Below are 24,889 nucleotides of genomic sequence, written 5' to 3' on the forward strand. Positions count from 1 at the left end.
CATTGATCTACCCATGTCCGCAGAAGATTGCTACAAGAATCTTTCTTATCCGGTTAGGGAACGCAAGGGCGTTATATTAAATCTAAAATGCAGCTGGGTTTTACAATACGCGTCATATATTTATAATATATGTTTGAATTGTTTTTTCAGGGTTTAAAATCTTTTTAAATTCTCTTAGTCTTATAATTCATTCTCATATCAGTTATTATATTCATTATTATATTAATTTTTATATTAATTCTTACATTCATTCTTATATTTTATTGTTACGCTTATTCTTCAGGAACATTTCATGCATTCCCTTGAATGACACCGATCGTAGAAACATTTGGAACATAGAAATTACGAACACCATGAGCATCGCCTGAAGAAGGTTTGCCACAGTCACAGTTCCCGGTTTGAGTCTCATTCGAGAAAGAAACGTCGTTAACATTGATAAATATTTCGCGTGTTGGCAACAATTTTGCTTCAAACCATGCATGATAGATCACTTTTCCAAAAGTGTAAGTACGCAACATCACCAATATTCCTGGCAAGACACACTAAAGGAATTTCACCGAAAACAATTTCAAATAATTTTCTCATCCATTTATTTTGTGTAATTAGTTGAACGGACAAATAGTTTGTGGACGAATAAGGGCAATATTATTTCAATATACGTAGGAAAAATCACTCGTGTAGTAATATTCTGCAGACAAGGGTAGATAAATGAAAAAAAATCGGCTTTCGAATACAGGGTGGAAAAGCTTGAAGCCACGACAGTAGCGTGTGTGCCACCACTACTGTTGAACTTGACGCGGCTAAATGACATCTAAATTACGTCGAAAACTTTGACCGTCGTTTTCTCATAAACGGACGAGTATCTACAGACAAGCCGAGGCATGTGTTCGCTTATTTTGACTCCTCCTCCACTTAGCAAAGTTTCTAGGAAAACAGGTTATGGCGCTTGTCGTGTTCTCCTCGTAAGTCATTCTTTTAATGAATCCAAGCCGACACTCTAAAAATCAACACTGTTGAAGGCTTAAATAAACATAACGTTCCTTTGTATACAGCCATATTTTCTGTTTTTGTTCAGCATTCACTCAACTATTGTGTTACTTTGTATTTAAGACGCACTATTCCCTCCGTTGCTCGTTTTACACACCAACGAACATTTTCTTCTAGAGCACGGTGAATTTGTGATAAGACGTGGTTGCTGTACACTCGAACTCATCGACGTGTTTGTCTGTTTTCGCTGTGCTTATTTAGATCACTTTTGTCATTATATAACACGAGATGCACATATTTTCACAGTGAATGTTAAGGTTTTTGCAAAATCGCTGTTTCCCATTATATTTCTTACAGAGTTCCGGAATTTGCGATATTCTGTATTCTCAGCACCATTATACCACCTCGAGATACTGGAAACTAACTACCTTTGGTGTCGCACCATTAAGAACGACAAACTTAGTTCTGTCTGCTAGGAAGCATCTATTAACCTAAAGAAAAGTTTCATACAAACCTTTTAAGTTAACCTCGCATAATAATACAGCACACGACCACAGTCGCTTTGATGATGAAACAATGCCTCACAGGTGGCTTCGCGCTCAAGACAAGCTACAACGTCTCCAGCCATGAGTCAAGGCTGGTTTTCGCAAGAGGGAGGGACATTCAAGGAAATGTGATTCACAATGCAGCTAGACTGAGCACTAAAACTACTGCGCGTTCTATTTAACAGGCATTCGCGTGGTACACCTGCGTCTCGCTTCTTGCTTTTAAGGCGTCTTCCTTTCTGCGCCTGCAGTAATGAAATACTGTACTGAAGCTTTTGACGCTTTAATAAAAGGCTTCATCGTGCTAAATTCCAACGGCTGGGTGCTCGAGAAGCAGTCTGCCGACGGTGCCACTGTTCACAGCAAGACACTCGACGGCGGGGACAAAGTGTTCAAGTTGACGGTGAGTCGTGCACGCAGCGCTCGGCACACAAGCGGTGTAGAAACACGGTGTACTAAGGACGAAAATGTCACCGAATACCAGACTTTAAACTTTCCTGCAATGATAGCTACATGACTCAACTTTGTGTTATTTCCTAGTTTTAGTCATTCACATTTGTGGGTCTTTGCCTACATTAATACTCATACATCAGCCAGTCGCAACATTAACCTATTCTAAAGAAATAGTAAGAATGAAGAAGTCCAGTAATCGTGAAAATACCGTGCGCAGAATCACGGTTTGGGGGTGGGGGTGGGAATAGTCTTGGTGCTCGGTTCCTATTTGAGCTAAGAACATGAGGTAAAAAAGTGTTTGGTTTAGCCTGGACCAGCAGCCTTTTGATAGCCATTCGAAAATCTGTCTTACTGTAGCTATGTTACAGTATATTAAGCAAGGTTTGAACGATGAACCGGAACTGGAGCCTAGGCAAATTGTACGAATCGCCTAATTCATTTTTGCAAGAGATATTAATTGGCATGAATTTAACGCTCATCTAAGGTCACCATTTGTATGTGCACCGTTCGGATTTGACGCGCAAAAACATTCTTAAATAACTCCGGACTGGAGCGAGACTCATGGTTCAATTTTGGTCCACCGGCGTATCGGGCGTTTAATATAAGTTTTAACCGTTTGAAAAATCTTGCTTCGTTTGGATTTTACGTGCAAAATACACGTTTTCCTGGAAGATTTTTCAAGCGCACCACTTACATACATTAAACATGTACGAATGGGTTAAAACTCTGCACGAAGGCAGATATATGGATAAAGTCAAAACGATTTTTTCTTTACCCAATAATCTTTATCCGTTGGCGAGATACGATGGTTTAAAGTCGAGCTAAACGCAACACTTGGAACTTGTTCTTGCGTGAACTGAATGCGCAGAAACGGTTTAAAGTGAATCATATAAATAAAAAATGCATCATTACGACAGAATTTAAAGCTCACTTTCAAAAATCTAGCTCCATTCTGTTTTTACGTGACAAAAACTAGTTTTTTGTAAGTTTTTTTATACGTGCCACTTCTATGTCTCAGACTTATGGGAATTGGTCCAGATTTTGTATGAAGGTAGACAAATACATTTAACTAATGGTTTTCCTGTTGTTTTATGAAAGCTTTTGCCCTTCTTAAGATATAAGCAACATGGTTCGAAAGACAGTAAAGAAACCTATACCGGATCAGTCATCTCCTGAGTCAACAAAATTCTACATCAGTCTAATGTCAAAATTATGTTAGAGTAAAAGTTGGGAAACAGAACGAAAAATGTTCCTGTCAGAGCACAAAAATGGCGAATATGTCCTGGACAGAGTTAGGGAGGTAAAAGGTGAGAACTAGTTTTTCGGCTTACGTGACAGTTTCAAAGACATTTAAATCAAAATATCTTGACGTATTCGCTCTTTTTTCCGAGTTAACCCTACTTCCCAGCGCAGTGAACTCTCTTAGCTGCAAGGTGGTAGCACATCTCTATCTTGCAATTTATAGGCTAAAGTCCTTGATCCCGTGCCCAAAATCCAGGAGATTCGCTAGCCATAGTAAACGATATACTGTATAATATAATATGGCTGAAGAGCATATATGCAACAGCTAAACATGTTTTCATGGGGGAGGGATGGAATAAAATTTCTAGGGGTGGATTTGTTCCTGTGGGGACTCTAAAACAATTCTTTTATTTGTGCATGTCGGCAGGTTGAAGTTTTTTTCCCGAGGGGACCATTTCTCCCCCAAATTCTCCATCTGTTACATGTATGGTGAGGGGTGTAAGAATATACAGACACAAATGTCTATGCTTCTAGAGAATAGGATGAATCTACAATAGAAAGTATCCGAGAGTAGGGGACATCTATACTAGGAATTATCTCTGAGTGGGGACACATGCATCCTAAACTTTAATGACACATTGTGTCATATTGCACGACGTAACAAATGCCATGTTGAATGACATGACATTTAAATCAAAATATCTTGACGTATTCGCTCTTTTTTCCGAGTTAACCCTACTTCCCAGCGCAGTGAACTCTCTTAGCTGCAAGGTGGTAGCACATCTCTATCTTGCAATTTATAGGCTAAAGTCCTTGATCCCGTGCCCAAAATCCAGGAGATTCGCTAGCCATAGTAAACGATATATAGCCATGATGTGGTATCGATAGCAACGATCCACGGCGTATTAAAGTTATTAGGTTGGCACTACGACAGACACCGACGACAGCGCCCTCTAGTCGGTGCTGTCCAGATCTACGAGCTCCGCTCCAGATTCTGCCCATTTGATCAAGAGCAGACGGTCGGGACACTTCACTTCAGCGTCACTTCATATATTTTGCTCTGCTTACGACGGGTTTAAGGCTTGCTCATCATTACAAAGTTATGTATGCCCTGTATATATTTATGCACCAGTAAACCACTTTTACTTTCTTGCAGTACCGACGTGTATTACCGTTTCCTGCTCCTACCCACGCGCCGCCTTCCAGGCGGGATACAAAACATGGCATCATGTTACTTTACTTGACACGACGCATTACACTACCATGACATGAGTAGTAATACTAATAAGTAAAAGAATGGCCAATATTTCAAGTTATTTTGATTTAAATGTCTTTGAAGCTGGCAGATAAGTCGAAAAGCTAGTTCCCTAACAGTGCCCAGGACATATTCGCCTTTTTTGTGCGATGATGCGAGCACATTTCAGTCTGGTTATCTAAATAAATAATACTCTATGTTTTCTATCCTACTCAGCACACTTAAAACACAGTTTATCATCATTCGCAATGGCGGTGACTCGGAGACCGGTCGAACGAAGAGGCGATTCCTGTGGTCGATGACAACAGAGTTCACAATGTGCATAGCTAGCCATAAATGAAGACTAAAGAGTAGCGTACGCAATCAATCGACGAAGCGACGCGAATCGAAAAACGTAAACACAGAAAAGATCAATCACTCTGCTATGAATGGTTGTATCGAAGGCTAGAGAGAATAGCGAGGGCTACCGGACTAATATGCGTCCGCTGTATTTGCGGGAACTGTCGCGTCAGTGGAAGCGGCCGCCGTGACATCTATGCAGCGACGGTGGCGGCCGTGGTATGAAGCCCGAAATTCTGACCTCCTCGGACTGGATAGGGAATCCGAATCACTGTCGAATACTAAACCCTTCCCCCTTTTGTCGGCACACAGAGTCGGAAATGGCTCTGCAGTGGCGACTTCGTTGAGGGAGAGGAGAGAAAGATGTTAGAATACTCGCAAAAGGCTACCGCGGTATTTCCTCGTCGCGATCGGTAGGGTCTGATATTGGCGCTGTTAGTGGAATTGCTGGCAGATCCTCTGTTTCTGGGGCACTGCTTAATCGTACCTGCAGGGGAGTGGGTGACGGCTGTAGTCCAGGTGGGCAAAACAGCTCAGCCTTCATGGGCACCTCATTCCGAGAATGGTCAACCTTTGGCAATTACTTAGCGAGACGGTCTCAGGCGTTGGTAGGAGCTGGAAGTATCTCAGGGAGTTGCCCTCACTGGTTATTGTCGATCCTTGCTGGTGCCTAACACGGGGACAGAGGTTGTAGCGTGGCAGGTAGCCTGTAAGGCAGGCTTTTCCCAGCCTGGTTGCATGAACCGTGCCCAGTTGGCAGAGTGGGGGAACTGGGGTGTGCTATGTCTCGTTGCAACCGGAGCTGATCGTGATGTCTCACTATGTGCTCCTGGAAGGCTGCAAGCTCAAACATTTGCCACCTCCTACAACCAACGACGACACCTTGGATCGACACAGTGTTCCGACCGAAAGTACGAGCCCACACGTGGGAGCCCAGGTGTTGATAAGGCTGTGTGTATGGGCAGTATGACGGCTGAGTCGAGCACTGTAGGTCGAAGAGAGTGCAGAGTCTGCACTCATGTAAAAGTTTTGCCAGACTACGTCCGTTTACAGCAACGAAGCAGTAGGTTGCGAGGAAGCTGGTGAGTGATTCCCCGGAGTCGACTGCCATCATTATCTGGCGCATTTGTATTTTGAAGGTCCTAGCCATATACTCGGCTTTCGAATTGGATTCTGGATGGTGTGGGGCCCTGGTCAGTTTCTAATACCGTTGCATTTACAAAAATCCTGAAAAGTGGGTTCTCGGAAATCACAGTGGAATGTGCTCTTCCTATCGTAAATATGATGGAGAGGGCATAGATGGTAGCTGACATGATTGTGGTAGTTATCTGTGCCACATATGAAAATTTAGAGAGGGTGTAAGAATTTAGCAACAACAGTGCTCAGAATGGTCTTGCAAGATCAATATGTACACTTTGTCAGGGATGGTCAGGGCGTGGCCAGGGCTGAATCACTGGGCCAGGGCTGGCTGACTGTGGACAGAGGCCTAGTAGTTCTGGACTTGGCGAGTGCACTTGATTGCTGCGCTATTGCTTTCATTCTGCACATGCTCAACATGCAGTATGGAGGAACTTCAGTATGCAAGGGTGGAGCATGGCCAGAATTATCACCCCACATACATAATAATAAGCCAGTGTCATAGCGAAAAATATGTGCCCCATGGTGAGTCTGCGCCCCCAGGTAGGCGTTCTGGTCAGGCCCGCTGTGCGACAGATAACACTTTGTGGAGCAGAGGACAAAGGCCTGTATTTGTTGGTATTCGCGTGCCATAATTGGGAATTTGTCGAGGGTGTGTCGCTCATCAGCATCTAACGCAAAATGTAGTGCTTCGTCCCTGTCATACTTTGCATCCGGGTTGTATGGCAAGTGAAAATATGCGTCCGCGTTTGAGTCTTTCGTGGTGAGCCGATAATGGATCTCGGAATTGTAATTACTAAGGAATAAGGCCCAATCTAGCAGCCACTGCGCCACCTTGTCGTGAAATTTTAAGTGGATACAGAATAGAAATAGGGGACTTGTGTTCAGTGAGAGGTGAGACTCAGTGCGAGAGATATAGATGAAGCTTCTTGATGTCGTATGTGACAGCCAACGCCTCTTTTTCTATTTGCTAGTAATTTCATTGCAGGACATATAATGTTTTAGACAAAAAATGCAAGTAGCTGTTTTGTGCCATCGGCGTATTTGTGGGAAAGCTCTGCACCAGTGCTACAATCTCACTCATCAGTAGCTAGCATTAAGTTCTTGCCCTGATTGAACCTTGCTAAGCAAAGGGCCAACACAAGTCACTTTGTAAGTTGCAAGAAAGCTTTATGGCGCGCCTCCGATAACTCGAATTTAACTCCTTTTTTATGCAATTGATTAGGACAGAATCTGGCACGATATCTCTCAAGAGAACATTCAACAACTCTTTCAAGCAATGCCAAATCGAAAAACAGCTTGCATAAGGGCCAGACGTGGAGCAATGCATTGTTGACTTGCTCAATTTATGGAACACTTTCACTTTAATAAATCATGCAAGTTTTCTGAAATTATTGTTTGTCTGTACAACTACATCACATCTACCGATTTCCGTCCCATTTGGATAATTTCTTCATGGTACACTGTTTTTTTCTTTTCTTTTGTCTTAGAGAGTGTATATGTTCATGGTATTTCAGAATTGGCTCAAAGAAACTACATTCACGAAGGCGGCAATGGAGGCCATGGACTTGAAGCCGCTAAAACAAAATTTTAGATTCTGCAGGTTTTTTTCTCATACCTTGAATGAGTTGTGGGAACGCTCGCAACATCAAACGGCTATCTTTTAGGACGATACAAGGCGACTGGCGTATTAGTTATTAAAATTTTTGTCTGAACGGGGTCTGCCTTGGAAAAATAGTGGCTCCAAGCCAACTTTTTCAACAATTCCCCTTGCCTATGAATGGGTACGGATTTACATTAGTTTGAGCGTTAATCGTTGACCTAAAATCGACACACATTCCAAGTGATCCATTTGGCTTCGTAATTATAATCATGGGCGTTTCCCACAGGCTATACGAGACTCGGGATATTACTCTCGTACTTTGCAATCTATCTAGTTCCGCATTGTAACTTGGTAGTACATGGAAAACAGGCACTGGAAGTGCTTTAGAAATCTAAGGTACTGCTGATTACTTTAAGGGTTCATGGACTTTAAACTCTGTTGCTAAATCTAATGCAAACAGTTGCTTATATTGCGCACAGAATGTATCAGGTTCCTTGGAATCACGGTTGAAACTAGCTTTACTTGATCTTGAATTTGGAAACCAAAACCCGTAAAAGTGTCTGGGCCAAACATGATGGTTGTCACCCAAGAGTTTCTACTACCAACGTTAGCTGCCAAGCCTTATTTTTATACTGATCTTGGACTACGATCTGATCCTGCAATGGGGTCGATTGTCCATTGTACGTCACAATTCTACGCCAAGAACACGACAGCTGTGAGGATTCAGTGCACTGTTACGTGTCAACATTAATCAGAAACATGGTCATGCTTATGATGATAAAATCTTCTCGGGTTGACAGCCGATTCAATGCGTTGTTCTCCAGCAACGTTTCAGCAAGTTTCTTACTTGCCATCTTCAGGCGAAGTGTCGGGTTCACTCACTCTCATTTGATACTTTTCCCTCTTTGGGGACGTGTTTAGTGGAGTTTGTAGCCTTTCGGCTTTTACTCCACTTGTTTACTTGTGTGTGTGATTATTTCTGTAGTTTTTGGGTGTCTGTGTAATGTGATGAATGTTCTGTGTGTGTCTGGTACTTGCCTGAGGTTGGCGAGATGAATGATATTATGGGGGAGGCAGGAGGATTAGGGATTGGATATAGGGATTTTCTCTTCGACTTAGACGTCGAAGATCGTCAATGGGCGTTTGTGCTTCTCGCGGGACATGTCATACCGACGTAGGGAGTGGATGAGGATGTTTCCTGATCTGGAAGAGCTTTCATGGAAGGCCCTTGCCAGATATTGGAAACGCTCTTTCAGGAGTGGGATTTCAGCTGCGGTGTGCAGATCGTCTGTGGGTAATCCCAGGGGTAGATGCAATGCTCTCCTGAGGGCGCAGTTCTGCAACCTCTGGAGCTTGTCCAGGTGCTGCTTCGCCGCATATCCCCAGACAGGGCATGCATGCTCCGTTACTGGCCGTACAAGGGTCTGATAAACATTCACTCCTACAGAGCAGGGAAGGGAGCTGGTAGTGTTGAGGATTGGGTGTAGGATGGACATTCTGGCACAGACCTTCCTGTGGACCTCGTCTATGTGGGGTTTCCACGTAAGACGAGAGTCCAAGGTTACGCCAAGATACTTGGCGGATCTGCGCCAGGGGAGTTGGGTTCCGTTTAGGTGAAGGTGGAGGGGAGGGCGTTGAGAAAGTCCGCGCCTTCCTCGAGCCTCCGGGTGATGGAGTTGCGCCAGTGACAGGCCCAAGTTTCTGTGTCATCTAAAACCCTTTGTAGCCCACGGATGACCAGGTCCTTGTTCGCATTTTGAGTGCAGAAGGCTGTGTCATCTGCGTACTGTGCGGTGTGCACTAGGGGGGCCGTTGGTGTGTCTGCAGTGTACAGATTGTACAAAACGGGCCCCAGGACCGATCCCTGTGGCACCCCAGCACGAATACGCCTTTTGGTGGAGGTGGAAGTTTCTACTTTGAAAGAGAAAGTTCTATCCGTGAGATAGCTTTTGATCTGCTTAACTATGCTCCCGGGGAACCCTTGAGTGTACAACTTGTAGAGTAGTGCTATATGGCATACTGAGTCGAAGGCTTTGGCTACGTCTAGTAGCACTATACCGCAGTAGCCTCTGTGGTTGAAGCCTTCTGTGGCTGCTTCAACCACTCTCATGATCTGTTGTGGGGCAGAGTGGTTCTGCCGGAATCCGAATTGGAAATCTGGCAGAAGTTGCTCTCTGGTAATACACTCCTGGAAATTGAAACAAGAACACCGTGAATTCATTGTCCCAGGAAGGGGAAACTTTATTGACACATTCCTGGGGTCAGATACATCACATGATCACACTGACAGAACCACAGGCACATAGACACAGGCAACAGAGCATGCACAATGTCGGCACTAGTACAGTGTATATCAACCTTTCGCAGCAATGCAGGCTGCTATTCTCCCATGGAGACGGTCGTAGAGATGCTGGATGTAGTCCTGTGGAACGGCTTGCCATGCCATTTCCACCTGGCGCCTCAGTTGGACCAGCGTTCATGGTGGACGTGCAGAGCGCGTGAGACGACGCTTCATCCAGTCCCAAACATGCTCAATGGGGGACAGATCCGGAGATCTTGCTGGACAGGGTAGTTGACTTACACCTTCTAGAGCACGTTGGGTGGCACGGGATACATGCGGACGTGCATTGTCCTGTTGGAACAGCAAGTTCCCTTGCCGGTCTAGGAATGGTAGAACGATGGGTTCGATGACGGTTTGGATGTACCGTGCACTATTCAGTGTCCCCTCGACGATCACCAGTGGTGTACGGCCAGTGTAGGAGATCGCTCCCCACACCATGATGCCGGGTGTTGGCCCTGTGTGCCTCGGTCGTATGCAGTCCTGATTGTGGCGCTCACCTGCACAGCGCCAAACACGCATACGACCATCATTGGCACCAAGGCAGAAGCGACTCTCATCGCTGAAGACGACACGTCTCCATTCGTCCCTCCATTCACGCCTGTTGCGACACCACTGGAGGCGGACTGCACGATGTTGGGGCGTGAGCGGAAGACGGCCTAACGGTGTGCGGGACCGTAGCCCAGCTTCATGGAGACGGTTGCGAATGGTCCTCGCCGATACCCCAGGAGCAACAGTGTCCCTAATTTGCTGGGAAGTGGCGGTGCGGTCCCCTACGGCACTGCGTAGGATCCTACGGTCTTGGCGTGCATCCGTGCGTCGCTGCGGTCCGGTCCCAGGTCGACGGGCACGTGCACCTTCCGCCGACCACTGGCGACAACATCGATGTACTGTGGAGACCTCACGCCCCACGTGTTGAGCAATTCGGCGGTACGTCCACCCGGCCTCCCGCATGCCCACTATACGCCCTCGCTCAAAGTCCGTCAACTGCACATACGGTTCACGTCCACGCTGTCGCGGCATGCTACCAGTGTTAAAGACTGCGATGGAGCTCCGTATGCCACGGCAAACTGGCTGACACTGACGGCGGCGGTGCACAAATGCTGCGCAGCTAGCGCCATTCGACGGCCAACACCGCGGTTCCTGGTGTGTCCGCTGTGCCGTGCGTGTGATCATTGCTTGTACAGCCCTCTCGCAGTGTCCGGAGCAAGTATGGTGGGTCTGACACACCGGTGTCAATGTGTTCTTTTTTCCATTTCCAGGAGTGTATGTTCCTGTATGGGCTTTTAGCAGGAGGCGCTCATAGATCTTGCTGAGAGTTGGCTAGAGTGTAATCGGCCTGTAGTGCTGCTGGAATAGAGAGTCTTTCCCTGGTTTGTGTATCGCGACCACTTCCTCGTGTTTCCAGCAAGCTGGGAGCTCACAGGAACGAGTAATCTCGTTGAAGAAGTTCGCGAGGTGTTCGATAGCCGAGGGTGGGAGGTTTTTGAATAACTGATTGGTAACACTATCACATCCCAGTGCCTAATTACCTTTGCAGTGTCCTCTGGGTCCTCCTCAGCATTGAGGAAGACAGCCAGTTGACGACGGACTACCTCTTCATGTTCTTCATCCTGGGGTGCTGCTGCCTGGAACTGCTTCTCGAAGGAGTCGGCGAGGGCGTTGGCCATTTCAGCATGGCTGTAGGCTAGACCCCACTCGCCGTGCAGTGGCGGCTTCCTAGCGCGTCTTTTTTGTGAATTGTTTGGCTGCTTGCCATAGAGTGTGATCGTCTACTTTGAGAGCTGTGAGGCGGTTTTGCCATTGCTGGTTTCTGTGCTCATTGAGCGCTATCTGCAGCTCTCTCTGCAGACGATTGAGCAGCCTCATGGTAGCACGTTTTCTGGTGATCTTCCACTATTCCGCCACTCTGTTCTTGTGACGGATTTGGGCTGGTAAGTGTTCCGGGAGTTGTACTTGCGGGTTCGGGCCATCCGTTTGTGGGGGAGTGGCATATTCCGCTGCCTGCGGAATGTTGCCTGTTAGATCTTGTAGCGCTCGTTCTACTGTTTCGACAGTAGGTGGCGGAGCACGAGCGATATCAGGGGCGACAGTTTCTCAGTATCTCTCCCAGTCTGTGCGTTTGTAAGACGTCTGGTAACGTGGGAGTGCTACCCATTCTCCCACATCGACCTCTAGAATCACTGGGTTATGGTCGAAGGACATTCTGTTGATTGTCCTTGCGGCCACAAACCCCGCGATCCTCCTAGTGAGGGCTATGTCTAACACGTCGGGCTTACCCCCATTTTTTGTCGTCTATCTCGTCTTGTGGGGGTCGGTAGATTGCAACAATTGTTAGGGGTCCGGTGGCAGTGGTTACTTCCACAGCCACGGTTTCGATTTTATTGGTAGCTGGTAAGAATACTTGGTGGTGGAGGATCCCTCTTTTTATGTATATGGCCGTGCCTCCACCTTGGGTTGGCCTGCCTTTACGGTAGCTAACGCAGTTGGGGACTGTCGCTTTTATTCCCGGTTTTAGGTGGGTTTCTCCCATCATGCATATGTCGATGGAGAACTGCATCATGAGCTCTCTGAACTCGACCTCTTGATTAATAATGCCATCTGAGTTAAAGACGCACATTGTCAGGCCTTGGATGTATGGTCGTCTATCCATGATGGGATTTGAAACCACTGTGGAAGTCGCAGAGGGGAGCGACTGCTGGACTGCTGCCTGAAGGGCAACGAGGATCTGAGTGTTCTCCTTCTGGGCCTCCCTAAATTCCTTCATCATTTCCATGACGAGGTTCATGGTCTGCACCATAATGCCTAACAACTGATCCGAGAGGGTGAACTGAGTGTGGAGTTCCCTAGAGCTTCCTCTGTCTTGGTGGACCTGGTCGTTCTTGTTGTGTGTTTCCTAGTGTTGTTCTTGTGACTGTGTTTGGTGTTGTGGTGATAGGGCTACGTTTTCATAGTTTCTCGAGGGAGAAACCACTTCAGCGTATGTTGCCCTTGGTGTGTCTGGTCTTGGTTTTACCCAAGCCCTGTCTGTGTGTGTTTGTTTCTTTGTGTGTCCGGATGGGGTGGTAGTGTCTTGTTTTCGTGTGTGGGAGGTATCCTTTGCGTCCTTTGCCCGCTGTGAGTGTCTTTTGTGGACCTCACAACCTTGGTAACCCGCTGTGTGGTTTCTGCCACACAGCGCGCACCTTATTTGTGATTCCGAAGGTTTTAGTGTGCATGGCCTCGTGTCATGGGCCTCAGTGCACTTTCTGCACCTTATCGCCATGGTGCAGCACGCGGCGATATGATTTAGGCCCTGACATCTGAAGCACTGCACCATCTTGTTTATTCAGCAGAGTGGTTCGGTGTTGACAGGCGCAGCCAGGACCATCTTAATTTCCCTTTTGTTCTGTGGGATGTCTGGCAGTGTGACCTGGAAAAGTGGCCACTTGCTCTCCACTTTGCCCATCTTCTGCACGGCCACGACGACGTACCCCTGGGCAGTCAAGTCTGTTCTGATTGCCTGGGGGCACAGTCGTCTTGGGAGGTCTCTGATGACGATATTCTTGTTTCGTGTTTTTTCTTTTTTTGTGGGGCACGTGTAGTGAGGTATGTTTTTATTCGTGAAAAGTGTTTTGACTGTATTGTAGTCATCTAGTGCGTGTAGTGATATTTTTATTTTGTCATCACCGGCAGGTTTCCCTTGAAACTGTCTCCCCCGATTTCTGTTTTTAGCAACTCGAAGAGTTCCTCGTAATTCTGAGAAAACTCTGCTACAATTGGAGGGAGTCGGTGGGTGACTTGTTTCTGTGTTTGTGTTTCTATCGTGTTGTTTTGTGTTGTCTCTGGCTCATCAGCCACCGCCTGAAACCTGTTCGGGGTGGGTTCCACTCCCCGGGCCGCCGGAAGCCTCGGCTGGCGAAAGGTTTTCTTCGCCAACACGAAACCGTCCGAGACCTGCGTCAGCAGCGTCAGTACTCATACAAAAACACCAACTGGGAGCAATTCCGTCATGACTTGGCCACGGACATTGCTGACACCCCGCCTCCCACAGCGGAAACCACAGAACAGGCGCTCCACCACCTCACCGGAACGATCCTACATGCAGCTCAGGAAGCCACACCCAGGCCTCCAGAAAGCGACCTCCCCTCTAAACAGCTCCCACCGCACCTGCTTACTCAGCTTAGGAACAAAAATACGATCACGAATGAATTGAAATTAACAAGAAACCCAGGCACCAGAAGACTGCTTAACAGGCTCCAGAGAGAGCTGAAAGCAGCCCTCATAGAACACAGGAACCAGGAATGGTCCGCACGTCTCTCCACTCTTAAAGTAGAAGACAACAGCCTTTGGCAGGCAACCAAACAGTTTACCAAAAGACGCGAAAAAATGCCCCCTCTGCACGGTGAGCGAAGCCTCACGTTCAGTGCTGCTGACAAGGCTAACACGCTCGCGGACATCTTCGAAAAACAATTCCAACCGGCAGAGTCGCAGGATAGGGAACACGACACCATCGGCAGGAGGCAGTTGGCCGCCTTCCTCGATGAAAACGATGAAAATGACGCTCTACCGCTCTTCACCGCAGAAGACGTAGTAGCAGTCATAAAATCGCTACCAACTAGCAAGGCGCCTGGCCACGACAAAGTCACAAACGAGCTGTTGAAACGACTCCCCCAGTAGCGAGTTCTTACATCGCGAACATCTTCAATGAGATCACGCGATCACGCAAGTTCCCTAACGAATGGAAACATGCAGAAGCGATTGCAATCGCGAAACCAGGCAAAGATCCAATCTTTCCACAACATTACAGGCCAATAAGTTTGCTACTGTCACTAAGCAAACTATATGAACGTCTCCTGCTTCTCCCCATACAGCAGCACATAGCAGGAGAGCAGATACTCCCCAGGACGCAGTTTGGCTTTCAGAGAGGCCATGCTGCTCCACAACAACTAATTAACTTCTGCGGAATAGTCCTAGTAGACGTAGCCAAAGCTTTTGATACGGTCTGGCACGAGGGACTATTATATAAACTGTACACGCAGGGCTTCCCAGAGCACATAGTCAAACTCATAAAAAGCTACCTGTCAGGCAGAAGTTTCGCAGTAAAAGTTGACAACACACACTCAGCAAAAAGACGCATCCATGCAGGAGTACCACAAGGTCGCGCCATAGGACCCATCCTATACAACCTATACACAGTTGACACCCCACCGAACCGGCGGTAGAAAGAGAGCAGTACGCTGATGACACAGCCCTTTTTGCACAGAGCTCAAACAGGAACCTAGTCACTAGACGATTAAAAAACGTCCTTGACAAAACGGGCAGATGGGCCAAGAAATGGCGCATAACACCGAACAGTGGAAAAACACAAGCAATTATGCTTACGCATTAGAAAGGGAAGAGACCTTCACGCCGCCGCCCACACCCCACCCTCCGTCACCACAGGCGCAACATAGAGTGGCGGCCCGACAAAGTACCTCGGGGTGACTATGTGCCAACGCCTCACATAGCATAGACACATAGAAGCCCTGAGGGCAAAAGAAAGTCAAAGGCTCCACGTACTATACCCCATTCTAAACAGAGAGAGCAGCCAATGCAGACTAGTGCGCCCTATCCTCGAATACGCCTGTCCTGTATGGGGCTACACTGCAAAATCCCATATCAAAAGATTGCAAGCAATAAAGAACAGAGCCTAGAAAAGAGCCATACACGTAGACTCCAGTTTCCCCACTGCAGACTTGCACGCTGCCGTCAATATAGAACCTCTTAAAACAAGGTTTAAAAATTTCGCCCAAGCATTCTACCTATGATAGAGGTAGGCAATCCCTGAAAGCGCTGATAAGTTCCCTTGGTAACTACAACCCAAGAGAATTCAGAATCGAAAGCCCAGATCCCTATTAACATGAAAATTCATAAAATCCACTACAAAATCCCAGATAAACCCAGGATAATAAAACACTTCTCTCACAAACGACACCACCCACAAAAAATGCCATGACCATTACCCTTCCACTCCAAAAGGAGAAGTAAATGTCGCAAAGACAAAACACCTCACCAATTCAGCCTTCAAGTAAGGCTTATAGTTAGGCCGTGTCCTACGTGAGCGACAGAAGCGAGCGGCAGCGAGTGACTTCTGGATATGCGACACTCAAGCGGCAAGCAGCAGCATCGGGCGAAAAGCTTGGGTGTCCTGCGTGCGAGCGACCATGTCGCGCTACAAGATGGCTGCTTAGAGCCAACCAGCTGTTTCTAGAAAACGGCGTCCCTAACCTGTAAAATACTGCAGCTGGAGAGTAAGGCTGCAGAATTAGATTTACTTAAGAAAATAAAACGAAAAGGAATGCTGTACATGAAATTTACAAAGAGAGGAATCTCCATGGAGAATTTCATAAATATCATCAACTAAGAAGATCACCAGAAAAATTCTTCGAATACACGTGAATGAGCAGAGGAGCATTCGACTATCTCATCAATAAATTAAATACGAATATATTTTTTTACATGATCAAAAACTTTTAACAGCCAATAAATGCGGAGGAATGACTACTACACGACTAACTACGCTAAATACAAACGTAAGTAAACAAATTGACACCTGTGAACAAATGCTAGCTGTGGTGTAGGGGTAGTGTATATTGTTCGTGATTACGTGTTTGACAGAGGTCTAGGTCTGTCACGCCAGACGAACTCCTACACCCAGATACCACTTTCTTTCCCACTACAAGAACTAAAGCCGTCAACTGGCTGAACGGCATGGTGCTGTATTACATTTTGCAAGCCGCTCCCGAAAACGCTCTGGACCTGTGGGTCCACCTGACAACGACTCATGAGGCATTCCGCCACCATGCATTGTACCGCACACGACTATCGAACTATTTATCCACATTATTCGAAGATCCTCTTGCCCATTGGGGCATTCCGAGTACTAGTAGGCTCACTTGAAAATGATTCACGGCATACGATTGATCCTTAGAGCAAACGGTTTAGAGGGAGTCCCCCTTACATTCATTACGCGAAGACGACTCGGAACCTTCTGGTGGCGGTAGTAGGATCCCGTTAAGTATATAAAACTAAATAAATACGTGGGAAATATATATAGATGTATACTTAGAAATAAGTGAATGTGATCCAATAAAGTTCTCTAGATCCTATCGAAAGAAAAGGTTTCGATTCCGGACCGTTCTTATATTTTTACTGACTCAGTTACAATTATGTATACTAAGTTTTATGTATACTATTTACACTGCATCGCTAAGTATGTTTTTAAGGTCTTGCCAAAGAACTTGATCTTCACACTTATCCCAGTATATCACACACATTTGATTCCTAATAAATTACAATGAATCATGAAATTTTACAGATATTTGATGTTGCGAACGTAATTCATCAGCAGTCACTGTTAAGGCCAAGCGTTTCACTTACTCTAAATAGTCTGTAAAAGTAAAGCTTACAATTTTTTGAAAAGAAAATCAAAAATTTTGTGTAATGATTCGTGTAAAAGTATGAAATAAAAAGTATTAGGGAAACGTTTGGTGCACCTCATTTTCTGTTCATGATTTTGAGCATCATTCAAAGGCACTTAGAACGTTTCTCTGATCTACTTATTTCTTTTACACAAATCATTTCATAAAATATTTGACTGATTTCTTTCATTTTTTAATTTCAAGTTTTATTCAGAAAACATAATCTTACTGACTCCTCGTTTGTCGCCTTCTTAAAGTACTTGATTCGAAGGAAGCCTTTTTGACATTTAAATACCGCACCAATGTATCTTTTCGGGTGCAAAATAATTAGGTCTTGAACAGATGAAATTTTTGACACTTCATTTACAGTAGCTATTCGTGAAATATTTCAATTTTTCCTCAGCTTATTAATTAAGTTTTCGTTAATTGCCCTGATTACTTTAAAGCAGTTAAATATTTTCATGCCAAACTAGACCTCATGCTGGTCACTTTTGATACCCCGTTTACTCGTTTCTCACCCTTTGTTTGGCTATGAAAATTTGGAGAAAACCTCATGATGTAAGTTGTAGGGAGTCTTGTTTTCGCTCTACTCACACGTTTTCAAAAACGTATCGAGTGTTAATCATATAATAAAATAGTCCTTTCTGCGTGCTGTCATTTACAAAATTCGTCGTTTCGATATCTTGAATCTTTTATGAGATACGACGAGTTTTACGACCACTTGATTCCTGAACTGCAGGAAGGGTTCTGGTGCGCTGCGAGCGACCCGTCCGTGGATATAACAACCAATATCTCAAGAATGAAAAGAGATTTCACTCCGGTCTCAACTTTAAATACAATTTATATATATTGTTTACATTTCATACGAAATAATGTATGGCCTTAAATGAACTATACGGAAAGTCTACACAATGTGATTTTACCTCCGGAAATTCTTAAAAAATTTGTGCAGCTATGTACTCAATTTCGTGCAGCACAGTAACTATGGCGAATAAGGAAAATTAATTCAGACCTTTATTGTTTAAAGATATCAAGCTATAGGTTGTGGAAGAATCAAATTTTTTCACCGAATAGTTTTCTTAAAATCAGATGTTAAGTAATTCATAGCTGCCGTCGCGTCCGCTCCACTGCCTTGCTGAGAATACACGTGGCTGTCGCTGTCGCTCTCACTGTCGCGCGTGCTGCAGCGACAAGATTCAAACACGTCTGAATTCAAACGTCGCCAGTTGCAGTAAGAGAGAGAGAGAAAGAGAGAGAGAGAGAGAGAGACCACGCGACGCACACAGTCGCTCGCCTACGCCACTAGCCGTAAGGTATGACTGGACGCAAGAGAAGCAAGCTTGCAGCCGCGCTGGAGCTTCTCATCGACGCGATGGGGAGTAACCGCCGCGGCAAACGACAGCCGAAGCGTACACAGAAGGAGGTGCAGTGCTACAAGTGCCAGCAAGTAGGGCACACTGAGAGTGTATGCAAGAACGCCGTCGCGTGCATGAAATGCGCGGCAGCGCACGACACTCGTAATTGCCCCAAGACACGAGGGTTGGCTTGCGGATGCGCGAACTGCGGAGGCTCACACGCCGCAAACTCGCGTAGCTGCAGCTATCTCAAAGAGTTCCGCCGCCAGCACGCCGCGACGCGCTCTGCGGCGGTGTCTGGCGTCAAGACGCCCCCCCCCCCCCCCAACCGCACTGGCAAGGGGTGCAAGCCGCGCCGCCTCGAAGCCGCCACTGACGACGCCATGGCCGGCTTCCGAGCCGCCTTTGCGGCCGGAAGAGCCGCACTCGAGGATGAGATAGCAGCTGTCCATCGCCAGCTCTAGCAGCTGCGCGAGGAGCTTCAAATGGTTCAAATGGCTCTGAGCACTATGGGACTCAACTGCTGAGGTCATTAGTCCCGTAGAACTTAGAACTAGTTAAACCTAACTAACCTAAGGACATCACACACATCCATGCCCGAGGCAGGATTCGAACCTGCGACCGTAGCGGTCTCGCGGTTCCAGACTGCAGCGCCTAGAACCGCACGGCCACTTCGGCCGGCGCGCGAGGAGCTGCGGGTTCTGAAGAAGAAGGCGCCTGTCCCCGCCCACGCCTCCCCTGTGAGGCGGCCGGTGGGAGTGGACGCCGCCACGCAGACGACCACCGCCTCACCCGCTGCCCAAAAGCAGGAGGCGGTGCACCTGGAGATGGACGTCGAGACGCCTGCTCTGCCTCCCGATGTGGAGACAGACACAAGAACTGGGGAAGAGACGCCGTCCGCTTCCTCACACGATGAGGAAGAGGCATCAGAAGAGTAAGAGCTGCCGCTGTACCTGCCGCTCCCAGATGAGCGCAGTGTGCAGCCATTTCTCAAGATTGCGGCGTCCATAAGGGATGGGTCGTACCCACACTGGGACAACCCTTATCCCTTTACGCTACCAGACGTGCCCAAGCCTCCCCTTCCACACCACCCGGGCTAACTTCGCCACACCCGTGGCCTGTTGCACGAGGCAGTGTCTACATCTACATCTACATGATCACTCCGCAATTCACATTTAAGTGCTTGGCAGAGGGTTCATCGAACCACCATCATACTATCTCCCTACCATTCCACTCCCGAACGGCGGGCGGCAAAAACGAACACCTAAACCTTTCTGTTCGAGCTCTGATTTCTCTTATTTTATTTTGATGATCATTCCTACCTATGTAGGTTGGGCTCAACAAAATATTTTCGCATTCGGAAGAGAAAGTTGGTGACTGAAATTTCGTAAATAGATCTCGCCGCAACGAAAAACGTCTTTGCTTTAATGACTTCCATCCCAACTCGCGTATCATATTTGCCATACTCTCTCCCCTATTACGTGATAATACAAAACGAGCTGCCCTTTTTTGCACCCTTTCGATGTCCTCCGTCAATCCCACCTGGTAAGGATCCCACACCGCGCAGCAATATTGTAACACAGCACGAACGAGTGTAATGTAAGCTGTCGCTTTAGTGGACTTGTTGCATCTTCTAAGTGTCCTGCCAATGAAACGCAACCTTTGGCTCGCCTTCCCCACAATATTATCTATGTGGTCTTTTCAACTGAAGTTGTTCGTAATTTTTACACCCAGGTACTTAGTCGAATTGACAGCCTTGAGAATTGTACTATTTATCGAGTAATCGAATTCCAACGGATTTCTTTTGGAACTCATGTGGATCACCTCACACTTTTCGTTATTTAGCGTAAACTGCCACCTGCCACACCATACAGCAATCTTTTCTAAATCGCTTTCCAACTGATACTGGTCTTCGGATGACCTTACTAGACGTTAAATTACAGCATCATCTGCGAACAACGTAAGAGAACTGCTCAGATTGTCACCCAGGTCATTTATATAGATTAGGAATAGCAGAGGTCCCAGGACGCTTCCCTGGGGAACACCTGATATCACTTCAGTTTTACTCGATGATTTGCCGTCTATTACTACGAACTGCGACCTTCCTGACACGAAATCACGAATCCAGTCGCACAACTGAGACGATACCCCATAGGCCCGCAGCTTGATTAGAAGTCGCTTATGAGGAACAGTGTCAAAAGCTTTCCGGAAATCTAGAAATACGGAATCAACTTGAGATCCCCTGTCGATAGCGGCCATTACTTCGTGCGAATAAAGAGAAGAAGTTACGTCTGCTTAATGTCCACCCTATTTTCAGCCCCTGCGACTGTCTACCGAGTCGCGGAGAAGTGGCTGAAGGAAGAGTGGCGCTCAGGCTGCCGGAAGCCTGCCCCTGAAGATTAAGCAGCAAAAGCCTACTTCAAAAACCTAAGGAAGTAGCCACATGCCGATTCCAACGAGAGGCCACCAATCAACCTGAGAGGTCGACGGAGGAACAGCCGGAGGAACAGCAGCCGTGCTGCTTACCCTCCCACACCACTGGACTCGAGGATAGTCTGTGAATAGAAACTTGCTGAAACGTTGCTGGAGTCCAATGCATTGACTCGGCTGTCAACCCGAGAAGATTTAATCATCGAGATTCGCCGAGAAAGCCTGCATTCTCGTATAATGTTCATGCCTCTGTGCAACTGGAATTCTGCCACTGCTCCATCAACTTCCAGCTGCGCCATGAGCTTCTGCTGCTGTTATTGGCACTGGCAAGATAGCATGCAGCGCACTGGTTGCTGCTGTTGTCTCCCGCCGGAAAAGATAGACACTTGCTATATTCTCGATTTGCAGCATGCAAAACAGCTGACGTCACGGACTGGGCAGCGACATCGTTCATTCCTTTGGTCGCAATCTGGATACGATGTGATTGCACAAACGTTTCTGGGACTCTTTGATAACGACGTGGAAAAAACTTTTGTATGAGCTTCTTCTGAATTTGGGGCACCCTGACAGCGAACAATTTGTGCACGTCTACCAACAATGAGGGCAGTGGACCGCTAACTACTGCTGTAAGTACTGAATCCTGCTTCGCCAGACTACCAGACGATCTAGTGCTCGGTAATAAGGATTATGATGATTGGTTGACATCCGCTGATCACAGAATACAACGGCGACTAACACTAAGGTGGTGTCCGTTCAAAATGGTTCAAATGGCTCTGAGCACTATGGGACTTAACATCTATGGTCATCAGTCCCCTAGAACTTAGAACTACACTCCTGGAAATGGAAAAAAGAACACATTGACACCGGTGTGTCAGACCCACCATACTTGCTCCGGACACTGCGAGAGGGCTGTACAAGCAATGATCACACGCACGGCACAGCGGACACACCAGGAACCGCGGTGTTGGCCGTCGAATGGCGCTAGCTGCGCAGCATTTGTGCACCGCCGCCGTCAGTGTCAGCCAGTTTGCCGTGGCATACGGAGCTCCATCGCAGTCTTTAACACTGGTAGCATGCCGCGACAGCGTGGACGTGAACCGTATGTGCAGTTGACGGACTTTGAGCGAGGGCGTATAGTGGGCATGCGGGAGGCCGGGTGGACGTACCGCCGAATTGCTCAAACACGTGGGGCGTGAGGTCTCCACAGTACATCGATGTTGTCGCCAGTGGTCGGCGGAAGGTGCACGTGCCCGTCGACCTGGGACCGGACCGCAGCGACGCACGGATGCACGCCAAGACCGTAGGATCCTACGCAGTGTCGTAGGGGACCGCACCGCCACTTCCCAGCAAATTAGGGACACTGTTGCTCCTGGGGTATCGGCGAGGACCATTCGCAACCGTCTCCATGAAGCTGGGCTACGGTCCCGCACACCGTTAGGCCGTCTTCCGCTCACGCCCCAACATCGTGCAGCCCGCCTCCAGTGGTGTCGCGACAGGCGTGAATGGAGGGACGAATGGAGACGTGTCGTCTTCAGCGATGAGAGTCGCTTCTGCCTTGGTGCCAATGATGGTCGTATGCGTGTTTGGCGCCGTGCAGGTGAGCGCCACAATCAGGACTGCATACGACCGAGGCACACAGGGCCAACACCCGGCATCATGGTGTGGGGAGCGATCTCCTACACTGGCCGTACACCACTGGTGATCGTCGAGGGGACACTGAATAGTGCACGGTACATCCAAACCGTCATCGAACCCATCGTTCTACCATTCCTAGACCGGCAAGGGAACTTGCTGTTCCAACAGGACAATGCACGTCCGCATGTATCCCGTGCCACCGAACGTGCTCTAGAAGGTGTAAGTCAACTACCCTGGCCAGCAAGATCTCCGGATCTGTCCCCCATTGAGCATGTTTGGGACTGGATGAAGCGTCGTCTCACGCGGTCTGCACGTCCAGCACGAACGCTGGTCCAACTGAGGCGCCAGGTGGAAATGGCATGGCAAGCCTTTCCACAGGACTACATCCAGCATCTCTACGATCGTCTCCATGGGAGAATAGCAGCCTGCATTGCTGCGAAAGGTTGATATACACTGTACTAGTGCCGACATTGTGCATGCTCTGTTGCCTGTGTCTATGTCTATGTGCCTGTGGTTCTGTCAGTGTGATCATGTGATGTATCTGACCCCAGGAATGTGTCAATAAAGTTTCCCCTTCCTGGGACAATGAATTCACGGTGTTCTTATTTCAATTTCCAGGAGTGTACTTAAACCTAACTAACCTAAGGACAGTACACAACACCCAGTCATCACGAGGTAGAGAAAATCCCTGACCCCGCCGGGTATCGAACCCGGGAACCCGGGCGCGGGAAGCGAGAACGCTACCGCACGACCACGAGCTGCGGACGTGGTGTCCGTACTGTAAGACCTTCAGTACACACACCAACAGATTATTTGACTTGTCGCTCTAACGAAGTAGGCGAGTGTCAGCAATATGTCTCGTGGTCTTACGTGGCGTGTTTATCTTCTGCCGTTAGGTCAGATGATAGAAATGCCACGTGCACGCTTAGAGTAGCAGATTGACGGTGACCAACTTTAAACAGAACTTGATTAATTTTCACACACATTTATTAAAATAATAAAAATCATAGATATTACGTAACTTGATTCTGGATGCTGTTTACAATTGACAATCTGAAGTTCCTTTGGTCTTGGTACGTTAATCTTATTCTCACATATCTCCGATACTTGACAAAGTGTCTATACATTTATCTTCTTGGCTATGTACAGGAATATGATAATCTTATTAGGCGCAGACTGAAACTTGACTACAGACAAATGCAGACTGATGCAGACTGACTAATCGGAGGTCTGTGCACTCGTTATAATACCTCGAGCGTTCAGGTATCACTGCGCGAGTGTGATCCATGAGGAGAAAAGGTTCTACGTTAGCAGCAATCTCATTGGCTGCATTACATATTAATATGCGGATCAGCGGAAGCAGAATTTGGTCCGTCTCTAAGACAGCGCCATCTCGTAGTGCAGAGATGGACGAGCGCTGCGCCTGCTCTGTTGTGCTTAGCGGGGCGCGCTCTATTGGGAAAGTTGTGTACGCGCTGACTACGCGGAACCATGTACACAACACTACTACAACAACTACTACCGCTGCTTATAAGTCCGATAGCAGAAGTACTGTGAAACACAGCTCGCAGTGACGCTGTTACCTTGTGAGATTAGGTAGTTTTTAACACATCGCTCAGTGGTGGAACAGATGACTCTAAAGCTTTCTCTCTAACTTTTCTGTCACGAGCTAGACGTATAATAATATCAAGGATAAATGATACTGCATACGATGTGCCACACCGTTTATTGGAAGAATCACACTTGAGTGCTAAGCCTTGTATTTCAGCAGCCCATGCTGTGTATATTTGCTTGCACTGCTTAGCGTCAGGACTGGCTCTCCCAAGGCTGTCAGTAGTTCCAATGGAATGTTGTCTACTCCGGGGGCCATGTTTCGACTCAGACTTCAAGAAGAATATAATAATTCCAATCCCAAAGAAAGCAGGTGTTGACAGATGTGAAAATTACCGAACAATCAGTTTAATAAGCCACAGCTGCAAAATACTAACACGAATTCTTTACAGACGAATGGAAAAACTAGTAGAAGCCGACCTCGGGGAAGATCAGTTTGGATTCCGTAGAAATACTGGAATACGTGAGGCAATACTGACCTTACGACTTATCTTAGAAGAAAGATTAAGGAAAGGCA

The 24,889-nt window shown here is 47.1% G+C and overlaps 1 protein-coding gene across 1 annotated transcript in view; it reads left to right on the forward strand.

Annotated features, from left to right (window-relative positions):
• The first annotated feature begins 1,785 nt into the window (after positions 1-1,785).
• LOC126184404 (glutaryl-CoA dehydrogenase, mitochondrial-like) overlaps positions 1,786-24,889 on the forward strand; it is a 187,248-nt gene continuing 164,144 nt past the window's right edge. Inside the window, exons 1-2 of the mRNA XM_049926788.1 lie at positions 1,786-1,935; positions 5,575-5,903. Of these exons, the coding sequence (XP_049782745.1) occupies positions 1,786-1,935; positions 5,575-5,903 (479 nt within the window). The remainder of the gene's footprint in view (positions 1,936-5,574; positions 5,904-24,889) is intronic.

This window comes from Schistocerca cancellata, chromosome 4 (assembly GCF_023864275.1).
Source record: "Schistocerca cancellata isolate TAMUIC-IGC-003103 chromosome 4, iqSchCanc2.1, whole genome shotgun sequence".
Classification (NCBI taxonomy): Eukaryota; Metazoa; Arthropoda; class Insecta; order Orthoptera; family Acrididae; genus Schistocerca; species Schistocerca cancellata.